The sequence below is a fragment of the Myotis yumanensis genome, unplaced genomic scaffold (assembly GCF_028538775.1).
Source record: "Myotis yumanensis isolate MYYU_CA2020_CCGP unplaced genomic scaffold, mMyoYum1.0.hap1 SCAF_9, whole genome shotgun sequence".
NCBI classification, from domain to species: Eukaryota; Metazoa; Chordata; class Mammalia; order Chiroptera; family Vespertilionidae; genus Myotis; species Myotis yumanensis.
The window spans coordinates 32,364,041-32,377,258 of NW_027223760.1; the positions used below are offsets into that span (position 1 = coordinate 32,364,041).

A 13,218-nucleotide genomic window follows, 5' to 3' on the forward strand; every position below is an offset into this window, starting at 1 on the left:
TTTTCTAATCCCAAAAGTGTTCCCACATTTAAAAAATTAGTACAAATTCTTTCTTTGGGATCTTTGCCAAAATTCTGGGAGGAGAACACTCTCTAGGCCGCCAGGCTAATTGGTAATTGGGGTGCAGGAACTTGGAATGTTGGGCTTCTGCTCCACCATGGATTTGCTGTTTGGACTTGGGGCTGGGCCGGGAGCAATCCTTGCATTCCTCTGTCAGATGGGGTGGAGACACTGACTCCTCCCCTCCCTCATTTCCCTCATCTTTCCAATTGTGGGATGTGACAAAACCCAAACCATAGAGCTTTTGGAGCTGGGAGCTTTGTAAACATCCCGTGTGACTCAACCAAGAGAGACCTGACTAACCCAAGAACTCCCATCCGCCTTCACCATTCTGTGCAATGGAAACGAGCCTGCTTTATGCCAGGTGGGCTGTGTAGCAGCAGAATGTTAGAGGTGAATGAGGCAGGGCCACTGGGTGGACGGATCTCCATCGCCTTACAACACAGCCCTGGGCTACAGCTTTCTTTGACTTCCACCTGGGGTCTGAGAAATTGCAGAAAACTCACCAAAGCCTGACCTAAATCACCACATTTTGATCCACAGGGACTAATTATTTCAGTGATTTCATATGACAGATGGGGAGCTAGAGGCCCTGAGATCTTATGTGAGTTCCTCCAGCTCATACAGACATTTGAACAATAGGGCCAAAGCCCCAGGTGTCCGGGGACTTAGGCCAGAGGTGGTGTACTTCACTCAGGTGTGAAACACACCTATGACATAATGGAAAGGCATGGGAACAGTGGGGCCCTGCAGGTGTAGCCACCCTGCATCTCTGGAGTGGAACAGGCCCATCCTAGTCATGCTGAGGACTGACCGCCCCCCCAAGCATCCTGTGCCCCTCCACACCCCCCCGTCCCGGCATGGCTACTGCTCTTCTCACCTTTCAGCTTCTCCTCGGTGTCACTGTCAGATTCACTGTTCTCATCTGTCACTAGATTGAAAAAAAGGAAGAAAGTTGCAAATGTAAGTTTTTCTGATGTAGGAAACTTTTAAAAAAAAATATTTTTATTGATTTCAGAAAGGAAGGGAGAGGAAGAGAGAGATAGAAACATCAATGATGAGAGAGAATCATTGATCAGCTGCTTCCTGCACACCCCCTACTGGGGGTTGAGCCTGCAACCCAGGCATGTGCCCTTGATCGGAACTGAACCCAGGATCCTTCAGTCTGCAGGCTGAAACTCTATCCACTGAGCCAAACCAGCTAGGGCTGTAGGAAACTTTTCATATGTGATAGCACAAAGCCAAGATTTCTAGTTTAGAAGGACTGTTTTCCTTTTGTCTATTTAAATGTAATGGACAAATTATGTCTTTGTCCAACAAAATGTATTTCCAAATTAATTCGGCCCTAGATTAGATTTTACCTATATCAAATTATACAGCAAAAGATACTGGCCCCTTTTATGCATGCTAAGCAAGTAGGACTGCTCCCATAGTGAGGTTGGAGCATGCTGCCCTGGGCTCACTGGATGGAAGGACAGGGAGAGAGGACCAGAGGACATGCCACCAAGCTGAGCTCCTGGCTGTTGGACCGTCCTGGGGACAAGGAAGATATCCACAAAGCACCAGCTTGTTCTCTTGGTGGCCAGCCCAAAGCAACAGGAATCCACTTCTAGGAAGAATCTGTTTTCAGATCCTCTGGGGGATGCTCCTACCTTTTCCTGAGTTGCTCTCTGTTGACTGGGACAGCCTCTTCACTCGTTTCTTTCCTCTTCGGGCCTCATAAATGGCATTGATTCGCAACACCAGCTGCCAGACACCAAGAGAAGAAACGCCAGTGTTGGCAGCCTCCTCCCCATGTGCAGCTGGGATCCCTTCACTGCCCATTCTCTTCCAGAATGATGGAGGGCCAGGGAAAGGGGCAGGGAGGAGACATGTCCCACTGGCCCACTGGCGTCTTTTCTGCCAGACAGGAACGTGGCTGTCAGGAACACTAAAGGAGGCTGCCATCCTCACTGATGTATGAGCGGTGTTGTCTAAATATGCTAACACCTCCAGCTGAGACACCAGGGAGGATGATTTCATCGGTTAACGGTGTGATGGCTGCTCCCCTTTCAATATTCCAATATCACTGTGGCTTGGGAAAAAGCTTTTGCCCCCAAAACAAAACAAGAAAAGGAAGAGAAAGCATAAAAAAGCTCCTAGAAGGGCCCCTTTCATGGGAACATGCCAAAGAATGTCTGAATGGGAAGGGCGCAGGGATTACGGATGCTGAGTCCTCACCTCAGCACTGAGTGATGCCATGCTATGGCTCAAGTTTTTATAACATTTTGTGTAACGTGATGGTAAAACATGCTGATTTTTCTCTGGTTTGATTAGGCCTGTCAAAAGGCTATTTGACCCAGTGCCTGTGTGCTGTTTAAACGGTGGCAATTCACTTTAATTTCAGGCAGTAAAGTAAGAGGAAATAAACTGGTGCAAATTAAACATGTGGATGAAAAAGGGGTCGCATACTAAACTGGAAAAGCTCAGGGGAGGCCTGCATGGAGGCCTTACAAACTCAGAGACTGAAAGTAACCACATCGGAGAGTCTGAACATAAAAATTCCTAACTAAAAGCAAGTCATGGCAACAGTCATGTCCTAGGCTTACAGGCCTTGAGAAAGGTCAGCCTTTACCTTAAGTAAGCATGTCTATAGTCTTTTTGCATCTAAGATAACATACCCTTGGAATGTCACAGTAAATCCTCCTTTCTTGGATCCCTCAGGGCATAACCACAGGCCAGAGCACCAGACCACCAGTGCTGTCTCTGCAGTGGGTGCTGACACTGGCACAGGGCATGGAGGAAGGAGCTCTACTGCTTGAGGCCATGAAAGAGGAAGACGTGGCCTTTGGAGGCTGGGCATTGGAACACTGTCTGAATCAGAAGAGTAGTTACAGCTGGGAGGAGGATGGTGATGCGAAAGGCTACAGGGCCACAAGAATTATTATGACAAAGGCCCAGACATCCCATCCTGCTGGCTTCATGGTGTCCCCCTGGCCTGTGACAAAGCAGGCAGAAGAGGGCCCAGGCTTGTCCTCTGCTCAGACTCCTCTGCAGGAGGTGGGGTGCGTATCTGAAGACGAAGTTTGCTGCAAGCCTTACCTTGGGTATCTTTCTCTTCTTCCTGCCATTTGGCAGGTCTCCAAGGTTAAAGAAAGTGTCGTCGGGGCTGCTGGGAGTGGAGGGGGGGCTGATTCTGGAAGGGGACCCCATTCCATCCCGACTCAGCTTCCTAGTGTCCAGCAGTTTGAAGTTCCTCCTGTCTGAATTTTGCCGGAAAAAAGCAGGTTTGGACAATAACTGCTGTGAGGGGAAAGAAGGATAAATAAATACTAAAGGGATGAACTGGGCGATCACTGGTGATGCCAGAGACCATGAGATTGAGAAGGGGAACTGGTCTAGGTTCCCAGGTCTGTTGAACTTGTCTATTAACACTTATCATCCAATTATGGAAAATTGGTATAATAACGCAGATCTAATTCTCTTTTTTAGACAGGTGGGAACTAACTTGGTTTAATCACTTACTTAACAGATGAGGCTTTCTGACAACCCAAGGCACACAGTATAGACGGTATACAGGGTATACACAGTATACACACAGTACAACACCTAAGCTTAGCTTTGACTTGCCGCTGACAAGCTGATTGCCTCCTAGATAAGGAATTCCACGTCTCTGGGCCTCATTGTCTTACTTCTAAAAACGAGTTGCTTTAAGGTTAAAAGCCAACCAAAAAAATTAGGTAACTCACAGAGCTCATTTTTCTAATGCACACTACAAATAAATGAGAAGATTAACAATTCAAAAGAAAAATAGGCAAAAGAATGGGAAGTTTATAGAAAAGAAAATACAATGATTCTTAGATATATGAAAACGTTCTTAGTGTCACTCATAAGAGAAAAGAAAATTAAAATGCCATTGTGGAATTATTTTTCAGTCAAAGATTAGCAAAGATAAAAACTTTGTTAATTCTCTTGGGGTGACTGGAAATTGTTACAACTCTATGGAGGGCAATGTAGCAGTATCAACAAATTCACAAATTGACATACCCTTCACCAAGCAATTCCTATACAAGTGTGAATTCAGTCCTATAGGCTGCTTCAGCAAATTTGCCCTACTGATATGCTCATACTTGTACAAAGTTATATTGTACAAGGAAAGTTATACTGTGCAAAGTCTATTGTATAATGTGCTATGATGTGTAAACATAAAATACTGGAAACAACCTAAATGTCTATCAGTGGAGGCTGGTCAAATAAATTATTGTAGATCTATACAGTGTAATACAATGCAGGTGTAAAAAATCGTAATGTACTGATATGGAAGGTTATCTCTGGTATAAATTGTTAAGCATAAAAAGAACAGTGCAAAGTGTAGACTAGTCAGTATAGTGTGCTGGGCTTTGTATGTGTGTTTTACAGAGCTATTCTGCTGGTATATGCACAGTTCTACAAAGAATCACAGCAATTCAGTGGTTTCTCTCGGGGAGAGAAAGAGGGTCCAGGAAGAGGAGGACTTTCATACTCCTTAAATTCTGAACCACATCAATGTATTAACTATTCACTAAATAAGAAATACTAATAAAATAACTACTTGACTACATGTTCTCTAAAGGTACTTCCAAGACTCACATTTTATGAGACTATAAATACAGTTGCAAAGTCTCTTTTTTAAAATAATAAATTAGATAAGACACCTAGCAAAGGGCCTAATAAACAACAGGCACTCAGTATAAGTTATTTCTTTTTCTTTCTCTATGACACTGACTTTTTTCATACTTTCATATGCAAACTGCATTTTTATTTAGTATATAGTTTATATTCTTTTGGAATCCCAGTGTTTTTCTTATTAATTTGAATGAGCTCTCTATATAGATCAGATATTAACTATTTGTCAATTTTGCTGCAAGTGCACTTTTATTTATATGTTGGATATGTGGAATCTCTCGCATAACATTTTTATATACGAAAATCTGTTTAGCCTTTCCTTTGTGAGAGATTTAATCTTTACCTAGAACAAGCATGTCAAACTCAAAGGCTAACACAGGCCAAGTAAACAAGGTTTAAGTTTATGCGGGCCGCAAAAAAAAAAAAGCTTCAATTTTCATAGAAACATAGGTTTATTTTGATAGAGACATGCTGAAATAATGAGTAACCGTTAACATAAAATAATAGAACATTTTAATAAAAATCAGTATTTTTTCTTGAACATTAACTTACCAGACACTGAATAACTGCACAAATAAGCATAACACAAATAAACCTATTTCTCTTGCCCTAGCTGGTTTGGCTCAGTGGATAGAACATCAACCTGCGGTTTGAAGGGTCCCGGGTTCAATTCTGGCCAAGGGCACATGCCCGGGTTGCTGGCTTGATCCCCAGTAGGGGGCGTGCAGGAGGTAGCCAATCAATGATTCCCTCTCATCATTGATGCTTCTATCTCTCCCTCTCCCTTCCTCTCTGAAATCAATAAAAATATATTTTAAAAAACACACAAAAAACCAAACAAACCTATTTTTCTTGTTCTCCGAAAGCGAAATATTTCCTGTTACACACACCAAACAAGTCAGTACAAGACTAATGATGTGGCAATCGGATGCTAAAATATTCGCTGCTAGTATTAGTGGAGAGAAATGGTGCGCCTGTGCATAAGGCACGTAAGGGAAATGAATGCAACACGATTATAGTAATCAGTCATTAGCGAACATTGTAGTCGTTATTAATAATTATGTATAATAGAATATTGTAAAAATTAAGTTATGACATTTTTATTAAAACATTTCTTACATACTGTTACATTGGCTGGGCCGCATGCTGCCCGCGGGCCTCGAGTTTGACATGCTTGACCTAGAAAATCTATTATCTTTTTATAGATTTAATAAATAATTCCATTTTTTTCTATATGTTCTTAATTTATTTTGAACATAATTTATTCAGTAATCTGTCAGTAATGAATTTTATTGTATGTTAGTTTAAATTGATTCTTCCCCATCTAACTTATCCCTATTTCATTAATGAATGAGCCTTTCTCTTAATATCATTTTATAAGCCCACATTTATCATATCTTGAACTCCACAGAATAGGCTTATTTTATTCCATTCATTTCTCCACTCTTGTTTCATTTCAAATAGTGTGTAACAATAACTTCAGGACCTTTTCTTTTTAAAGGCCGCCAGGAAGAAAGGCTCCTAGCCTTTCTAAGTGGCCTGCTGCAATGTTTTATCATGGGCCTACAGGGAGCATCAATTGCTGAGCACTGCAAGTTCTGAGTACAGCAAGAGGCCACCGGGTTTGCTCTCTATGGGCATCTTAATAATGCTGCAGCACAAGAACAAGAAATAATAATGAGCCTTTTTTTAAAAAAAAATCCTCACTTGAGGATATGTTTTCATTGGTTTTAGAGAGAAGGAGGAAGAGGGAGAGACAGAAACATCGATGTGAGAGAGAAACATCAATTGGTTGCCTCATGTATGCACTTTAAACGAGGATTGAACACGCAACCTGGGTATGTGCCCTGCCTGGGCACCGAACCTGCGACCTTTCAGTGTACAGGATGATGCTCAATCAACTGAGCTACATTGGCCAGGGCAATAGTGAGCCTTCTTAAAGACCAAATTGCATCAGCAATGAAATCCAAGGAAATGGCCCCAATTCTTTCACTGCATTAGAATCTTGTATCAAATTGTTGGCAAAAAGCAGGTATCTGTTTTCATGAGAAATTTAGATTGTGGAGTGTTTGTTCAGAGAACATCTGACCTATGAAAAGGTCTGAGAGGAAAACAAAGAGAAAGGAATCAAAACTCGGTCACAATTTTCTAAAGGGTGTAAAAGACCTGGTGGAGGCTGTGTGTGGTCACACTGCTAGAGGGAGGGGCCTTGGAGTGCCCCAAGCACTCCCCCAAAGTCCCAGATGTCCAGGGAGCTTTCATGAGGGAGTGGAATTTCAGTAGCTGCTTAGCTGATAAAAAGAGGACTTGATGGGCTGTCCAAGCATTATCAAGTATGCAGCACAATCTGAGAATAGACATAGAGGTGAGGAAGAGCAAACAGACCAGTACAATAGTGAAGACATTCAATTGTCTGGGGAAGGCCTTGGAAAGTGAGGGTATAAAGCTTGGACTTTGCAAGGGTCAGCAAATTTTTTCTTCCCACCCCCCTGAATATAAGCTTATTTTTAAAAGAATATATATTAAAGGCATTATTCTATGCATTTAGCAAATATAAATAGTACTTATGTTACAGGCACTAGTCTAAATGGCTTACAATGATTAACTTGATTAATCTTCATAAATCCCCAAAGAGGAGTATGCTATTATTATTCCTATTTTACCAATGAAAAACTAACACATGAAGATGAGATCATTTGCCCAAAGTCTCACAGCTAACAAAGAGGCCTAGGCAATTCTGAATGGAGGCAGTCAGGCTCTAACACCTCTGGTCAGATGCTGCCTCTCGGTAGCTATGACTGAGTGTTGGTGTGGGGGGCCTATGCAGGCAACCAGAGAATGCTAGTTAGTGATACATTTTCCCCCTAGGTGTCAATACATAAAAAATAATTTCTCATATGAGCCTATGTTTCCCTCATTATAAACATCAGTTCTTGCCTTGTTCACTGTGCTGTTGGAGGTGTGGGATGGTGGGTCTCACAGAGCAGGAAAAGAGCACAGCCCTTCTCAGGACCTAGCACTGTGTGTGCAGGCATTAGCGTTGCCTCTGGCTGCACGTCTGCTCCTTTCTAGCGTGTTTGTCCAAATGACCCTTCCTTTTCTACTGGGACAGTCTAAATAGGTGAAAACCCTAGTGTAGCGTAATGACATTACATTAAAATGATGAAATATCATTCAGGACCTTTCTGTGACTGGTAGAGGAGGTCGTCACAGAGGGAGGGACTGCTTCAGCAAGTTCTAAGGGTCCACATGTCGCCCAGATGTGGCATGAATATTTGAGGAGCTAAATGGAGGGAGTGGAGAAGTCTGCAGCTGTCCCCAGAATGGGGGCACAAACCAGACACCCAGTGTAGGACAGCAGAGAAGGGAGCGTGGACAGAGTCCTGCCAATGACTTGCAATGGCCCCAAACAACCTACAGGGATCGGTGGCTATTGGACTCGTGCATTAGGAACTGGATTACTTTCTGCAGAAGAGCTGCCTCTGAACTTCCAAGTTCCCACTGACACGATGCCTACTTGCTGAGCTACTTTGGGGACAGAGGACCTAGGTGTTTTTAGTCCAGCAGGAAGGGGAAGAGCTAAGCCTTTCTTTTTTGGCTTTAGGGAGTAGTCACAACAGAGATTGTATATTTACTTTCTAGCCATTTAGAGAAAAAGTTTGCTAATCCTGGGCCAATTATATCAGGGGGTAGTCAGTAGGCTCTCTTGGGAGGGGAGCTTTTGTATGTAGGAGCATTGTGAAATTAGGTAGTAATGATATCCAGGGATCAATTATGAAGGAATTTATTTATTAATTATTATTTTCTATGAAGGAAATTTAATGCCATGGTAAGGAGTATGAATTCAGTCCTATAGGCAATATGTTGAAATAATCATGTATGTCAATATAGTTATACTAGAGGCCTAGTGCACGAAATTCATGCACGGGTAGGGTCCCTAGGCCTGGCCAGTGATCAGGGTTGAACGGGGCCTTTCTTCCCCCCCAGTTTCTGGCTGCCAGCAGGGCCTTTCCTTCCCCTGGCTCCCAGTTGTTGGCCAAGGCCTTCCTTCATTCCACGCCGCCCCCTGGTGGTCAACACATGTCAAACCTAGTGGTCAAACTCCCAGTTGGTCAAACTCCCAAGGGGACAATTTGCATATTAGTCTTTTATTATATAGGATTATCTATACATACATAATTCCAAAGGTTCAAAAGGATATTTTGTAAAAAATGTCAGTCTTCTACCCTGACTACCAGGTACTCAGACACTCATACATCTCCACAGAGGTACCCACTTACTCATTCTTAAGTATCCTTACAGAGGTCTTCTACATGAAAAAACATATATGAGATTACATGTATATGTATACTAGAGGCCTGGTGCATGAAATTTGTGCACTTTGGGGGGGTCCCTCAGCCTGGCCTGCGCTCTACCGCAGCCCGGGAGCCCTTGGACATCCTTAGCGCTGCCATGAAGGCAGGAGAGGCTCCCGCCACCATCTCTGCACTCACCAGCCATGAGCCCAGCTTCTGGCTGAGCGGCGCTCCCCCGGCGTTGAGTGTCTGCCCCATGGTGGTCAGTGCACATCATAGCAACCGGTCGTTCCGCCGTTCAGTCAATTTGCATATTAGTCTTTTATTATATAGGATATTTATTCTTTCATTAAAAACCCCCCCAAATGGTGTCTTTCTATAGTTTAGAGTTTGTTTTATGACGTTCTTCTTAACGGCTCTATCGCTATCCACTATCTTATTTGCCTAGTTGGGGAGGTTTCTGAAACCAGAAGAAGCTAAAATGATACTTTAGGAAACTTTGTTGAACAGAAGGCTCCAGAATTAGAGGCAGAAAGAGCAGGAAGGCAGCTAATGTCGATCTCGGAGCCTGGAGCTGAGGGTGGCCTGGCATTCCAGTGGAACCCAGAGCTACAAGCTGCTGAAGACATGGTGCTGGGGACCCCTTGCCCCCCAACACTCCCTTGAGGGCTCATACCTTGGTGGATGTGTCAGAGATTGAAGAGGCGGAAGAACCAGGAAAATTCAAGACACATTTCTTTCCCAGGCAGCGACCATGTAAGTCAATGTCCTCATAAGGGTTTTCCTTCGTTGGCAGGTCTGTGGTCAAAGGCAGTGGGTCAGGAACTGGAAACGTTGCGGAAGTTTTCCTTATCGGATTTACCTAGCATCTAGGCCTCTCCATGTGGAGATGTCTGATGTCTTGCTATCTATTTGTTCTTCTCTTGGTAACAGATCCTGATTTGTTCTTCTCTTGGTAACTCCCCATTTCCCGTTCTTAGATGTGTGAGATTAACTCCACTCCCATTTTAGGGCTTTAGCCAATCGGAGTCTCCAGAGTCCCTGTCTCAGTGACCTGTGCCAGGAAGGACCCATACCCCAAGTCTAAGCCAATCACTGTATGGCATTCATGGGCTCTGAAGGTGAACAAGGGACCTACACTGGTCTAGCTGGGGCCAGCTTCGGGACTTTTGCTGGGACTTTCAGGATACAGACTCTCCCTCCAGGGAGCCAATGGCAGCCATCACGGGAACTTGGGAAACCTGCTGAGAATGGAGCTAACCTGAGAAATAAGAAATGAGGAAGAAACCAGTTCTGGTCACATGAGCCAACCAACTCTCTTTGTTGTTTCCAGTGGGTTTCTGTTCCTTGTAAGGAGAGCTTCCCTGTCAGGTATACTCACTGCTGAGGAAAATCCAGATCTCATTCCTGCTTTGGATTTGGGAAGCCTAATGGCAAGAACCCATCTCCAGCAGCTTGGACACAGCAATTCTGGAATTCATTACATGCAAGTATGTGTGTATATGCCTTCCCTGCCCCTTGTATGCGGTCACATGTGGGTTTCTTCCCCTACCCCCACTACTATCCCCAAAATGCAAATGCTGGTCTGAGCTCACAGCTCACTGAAACTGTGATCTTCCCTGAAGATAATTTAACTCACTGAATGTATTTATTTAAAATTTTAAAATTAAATTAATTGGGGTGACCTTGGTTAATAAGATTATATAGGTTTCAAGTATATAATTCTATGATACAGCATCTGTATATTGCATTGTGTGCCCACCACCCAAAGTCAAATCATCTTTTGTCATCATATATTTGACCCCCTTTTCCCTTTACTACCTCCCCACCTGCCTTCCCTCTGGGAACCACCATACTGTTGTCTGTGTCTATGAATTTTTGTTTGTCATGTTAGTTCATTTGTTGCTTTCATTTTTAAACCCCACATGAGTGAAGTCATATAGTTCTTGACTTTTTCTGTCTGACTTATTTTGCTTAGCATTATATTCTCAAGATCCATCCATATTGTTGCAAATGATAGTATTTCATATTTTCTTATGGCTGGGCTAACTCACCAAACTTAAATACATACAAACTCTTGTGAATCTGAACCTGATTTTGGAATCTGAGAGAATTATTCAGAGCGAGGCTAAAGTTTCTTTATAACAGTATACATTCAACTTAGCCTGAATTTTTGATGCCCCATTACTGCCATACTCCTACGGTTTCAGAGAGAGTACGGTGGTCTTTAGTTTTCTTTCATTCAGTAATCCCTACATTACTGAGCATTTGTTATAAGCCAGGTATTTTGCATACCACTTTCTCCAGCCCTCAAACAACCCTGGAAGGTAGCGATCATCACCCTTAGTGTACAGGTGAGAGAACTGAAGCTCAGAGATGTTAAGTCACCAGCTCCATGTCATACAGCTAATAAAGAGCAGAGCCAAGATTTGATCATGGATATTGAGGCTCCAAGTCTCCAGTGCAAACCACGCTGCACCGCCCTGCCTCCTTGGCTGGTCAACAGAGCCCTTCTTCTCCCCCCAGCCCCGTGTTCTCTCACATATTCCATTGTGGCCACTCTCCCACCCACCGGCCTGTTCTCTCATTCATTTGAGTACATGTATGAGAGAGAGGAGAGAGAGAGAGAGAGTTTCAAGCACCCAGCCCCATTTCTCCCTTTGGCAGAGACACACTCATACCCATATACAGACATTTTGGCCTCTTACCTAGAATGTCTTCATAGACGTTCTCCTCTGATAAAGTGCATGCGAGCCCCAGCTTAGTCTGTGCATACCAGTCGACCCTGCTGTTCTCAGAGGAAGACTGCAGTAAATCTTCAAACTCAAAGGACTTTCTAGGTTGTAGCAGATGGGAGGGGAAAAAAAGCAACCCCAAGATCTTGAATTAAATTAGGCTGGTTCAGAGAATATATACCGAAAAAAAAAAAGTTTTTCTTGCACAAATTTCTATTACTGAAATCAACTCTGGTGTTTGTAAAACGGGTGTGAAAATCTTCAAATATGAGATGTGGTTTTTGCTAATCCTCACTTGAGGATATTTTTCCATTGATTTTTTTTTTTAAGAGAATTGAAGGGAGGGGGAGAGTCAGAGAGAGAAAAACATCTACGCGAGAGAAACACATTGATTGGTTGCCTCCCACACGTGCCCCGGGCCCTGGTGGATGGAGCTTACAACTGAGGTATGTGCCCTTGACCAGGAACCCAGGACCTTTGGTCTGAGGGCTGACATATATCCACTGAGCCAAACCATCTAGGGCCGATGTGACTTTGACTTGAAAGAATGTTTATACTATTATGCCAGGTAAAGATAGCAAAGTATATATCATAAATACAGTCCCAACTTTATAAGCAAACATACACAAAGAAAATAAAAATAAAAAGTAAAATACACAGCTGCTATCTCAGGACTGAAGGACGGCTCCTGGCTTCTCTCCACTGTTACTTTTCTCTGGACTTTTTAAATGGTCCACAATGTTTACAGAGCACACGTATTAATAATTAGGAAGGTGCAGTGATGGCCAGTTCAGAGTGGACCAGGGGCCCGGGCACCTCCCCTCTCACCCTGGTGGGTAGTATCAGAATGAAACTCCCGAGGCCATGGACACTCCACCCTGCCTCTCAGAGATCTGTGGGAACCGGACTGGGTCTCTGTGGCGTGGCTCACTCTATGGCTTTCTACCACCCCTACCCCCACCCTACATCCACACGGCGGTCCTTGTTCTGATGGTGTTGATCAGAATCTTATTCTCTCTCACACACACACACACACACACACACACACACACACCCACTCACCTTGAGTTTCTATGATTTTTGTAAGTTTATTGAACAATTGGGAGGTAATGAGGTGGGTCATATTGGGAAACATACAAAACATCAGCCACCTCACAGGTTCACTCCACCTCCCTTCTCTTCATCTCTCCCTCCTTATCCTTATCCACAGTAAGCCACATCTTACCCTGCCTCTGGTTGGAGCAGAAAAGCCCTGCCCACTCAGGCTCTGGAGGCTCCCCTTCCACTTCCAAGCAGATTTGTCAGGAATTTCTGCTGAACACACTCGGGCCTTCCTAGAATGGGACGTAGGTCCCTCCAGCTGACCTTTGTCCTGGCCCTTCACTCCTCCCTGGATGGGGTCCAGTGGGTCACAATACTCCTATGGCTCTGAAAGTACAGCTCATCTCTCTTATTTTGTTCACATGGGTCTAGCACAGTCTTCT

The 13,218-nt window shown here is 43.7% G+C and overlaps 1 protein-coding gene across 3 annotated transcripts in view; it reads right to left on the reverse strand.

Moving 5' to 3' along the window:
- Positions 1 to 13,218, reverse strand: part of DENND2A (DENN domain containing 2A) — a 103,670-nt gene that overhangs the window by 35,585 nt on the left and 54,867 nt on the right. For 2 of the 3 annotated variants that reach the window (XM_070424031.1, XM_070424030.1), the window contains exons 4-8: positions 11,708 to 11,835; positions 9,676 to 9,797; positions 3,142 to 3,342; positions 1,713 to 1,806; positions 941 to 991 (exon numbers count right to left, since the gene is read on the reverse strand). In XM_070424031.1, coding sequence (XP_070280132.1) covers positions 941 to 991; positions 1,713 to 1,806; positions 3,142 to 3,342; positions 9,676 to 9,797; positions 11,708 to 11,835 — 596 coding nt within the window. The remainder of the gene's footprint in view (positions 1 to 940; positions 992 to 1,712; positions 1,807 to 3,141; positions 3,343 to 9,675; positions 9,798 to 11,707; positions 11,836 to 13,218) is intronic. The other variant, XM_070424032.1, reaches the window with a different exon arrangement.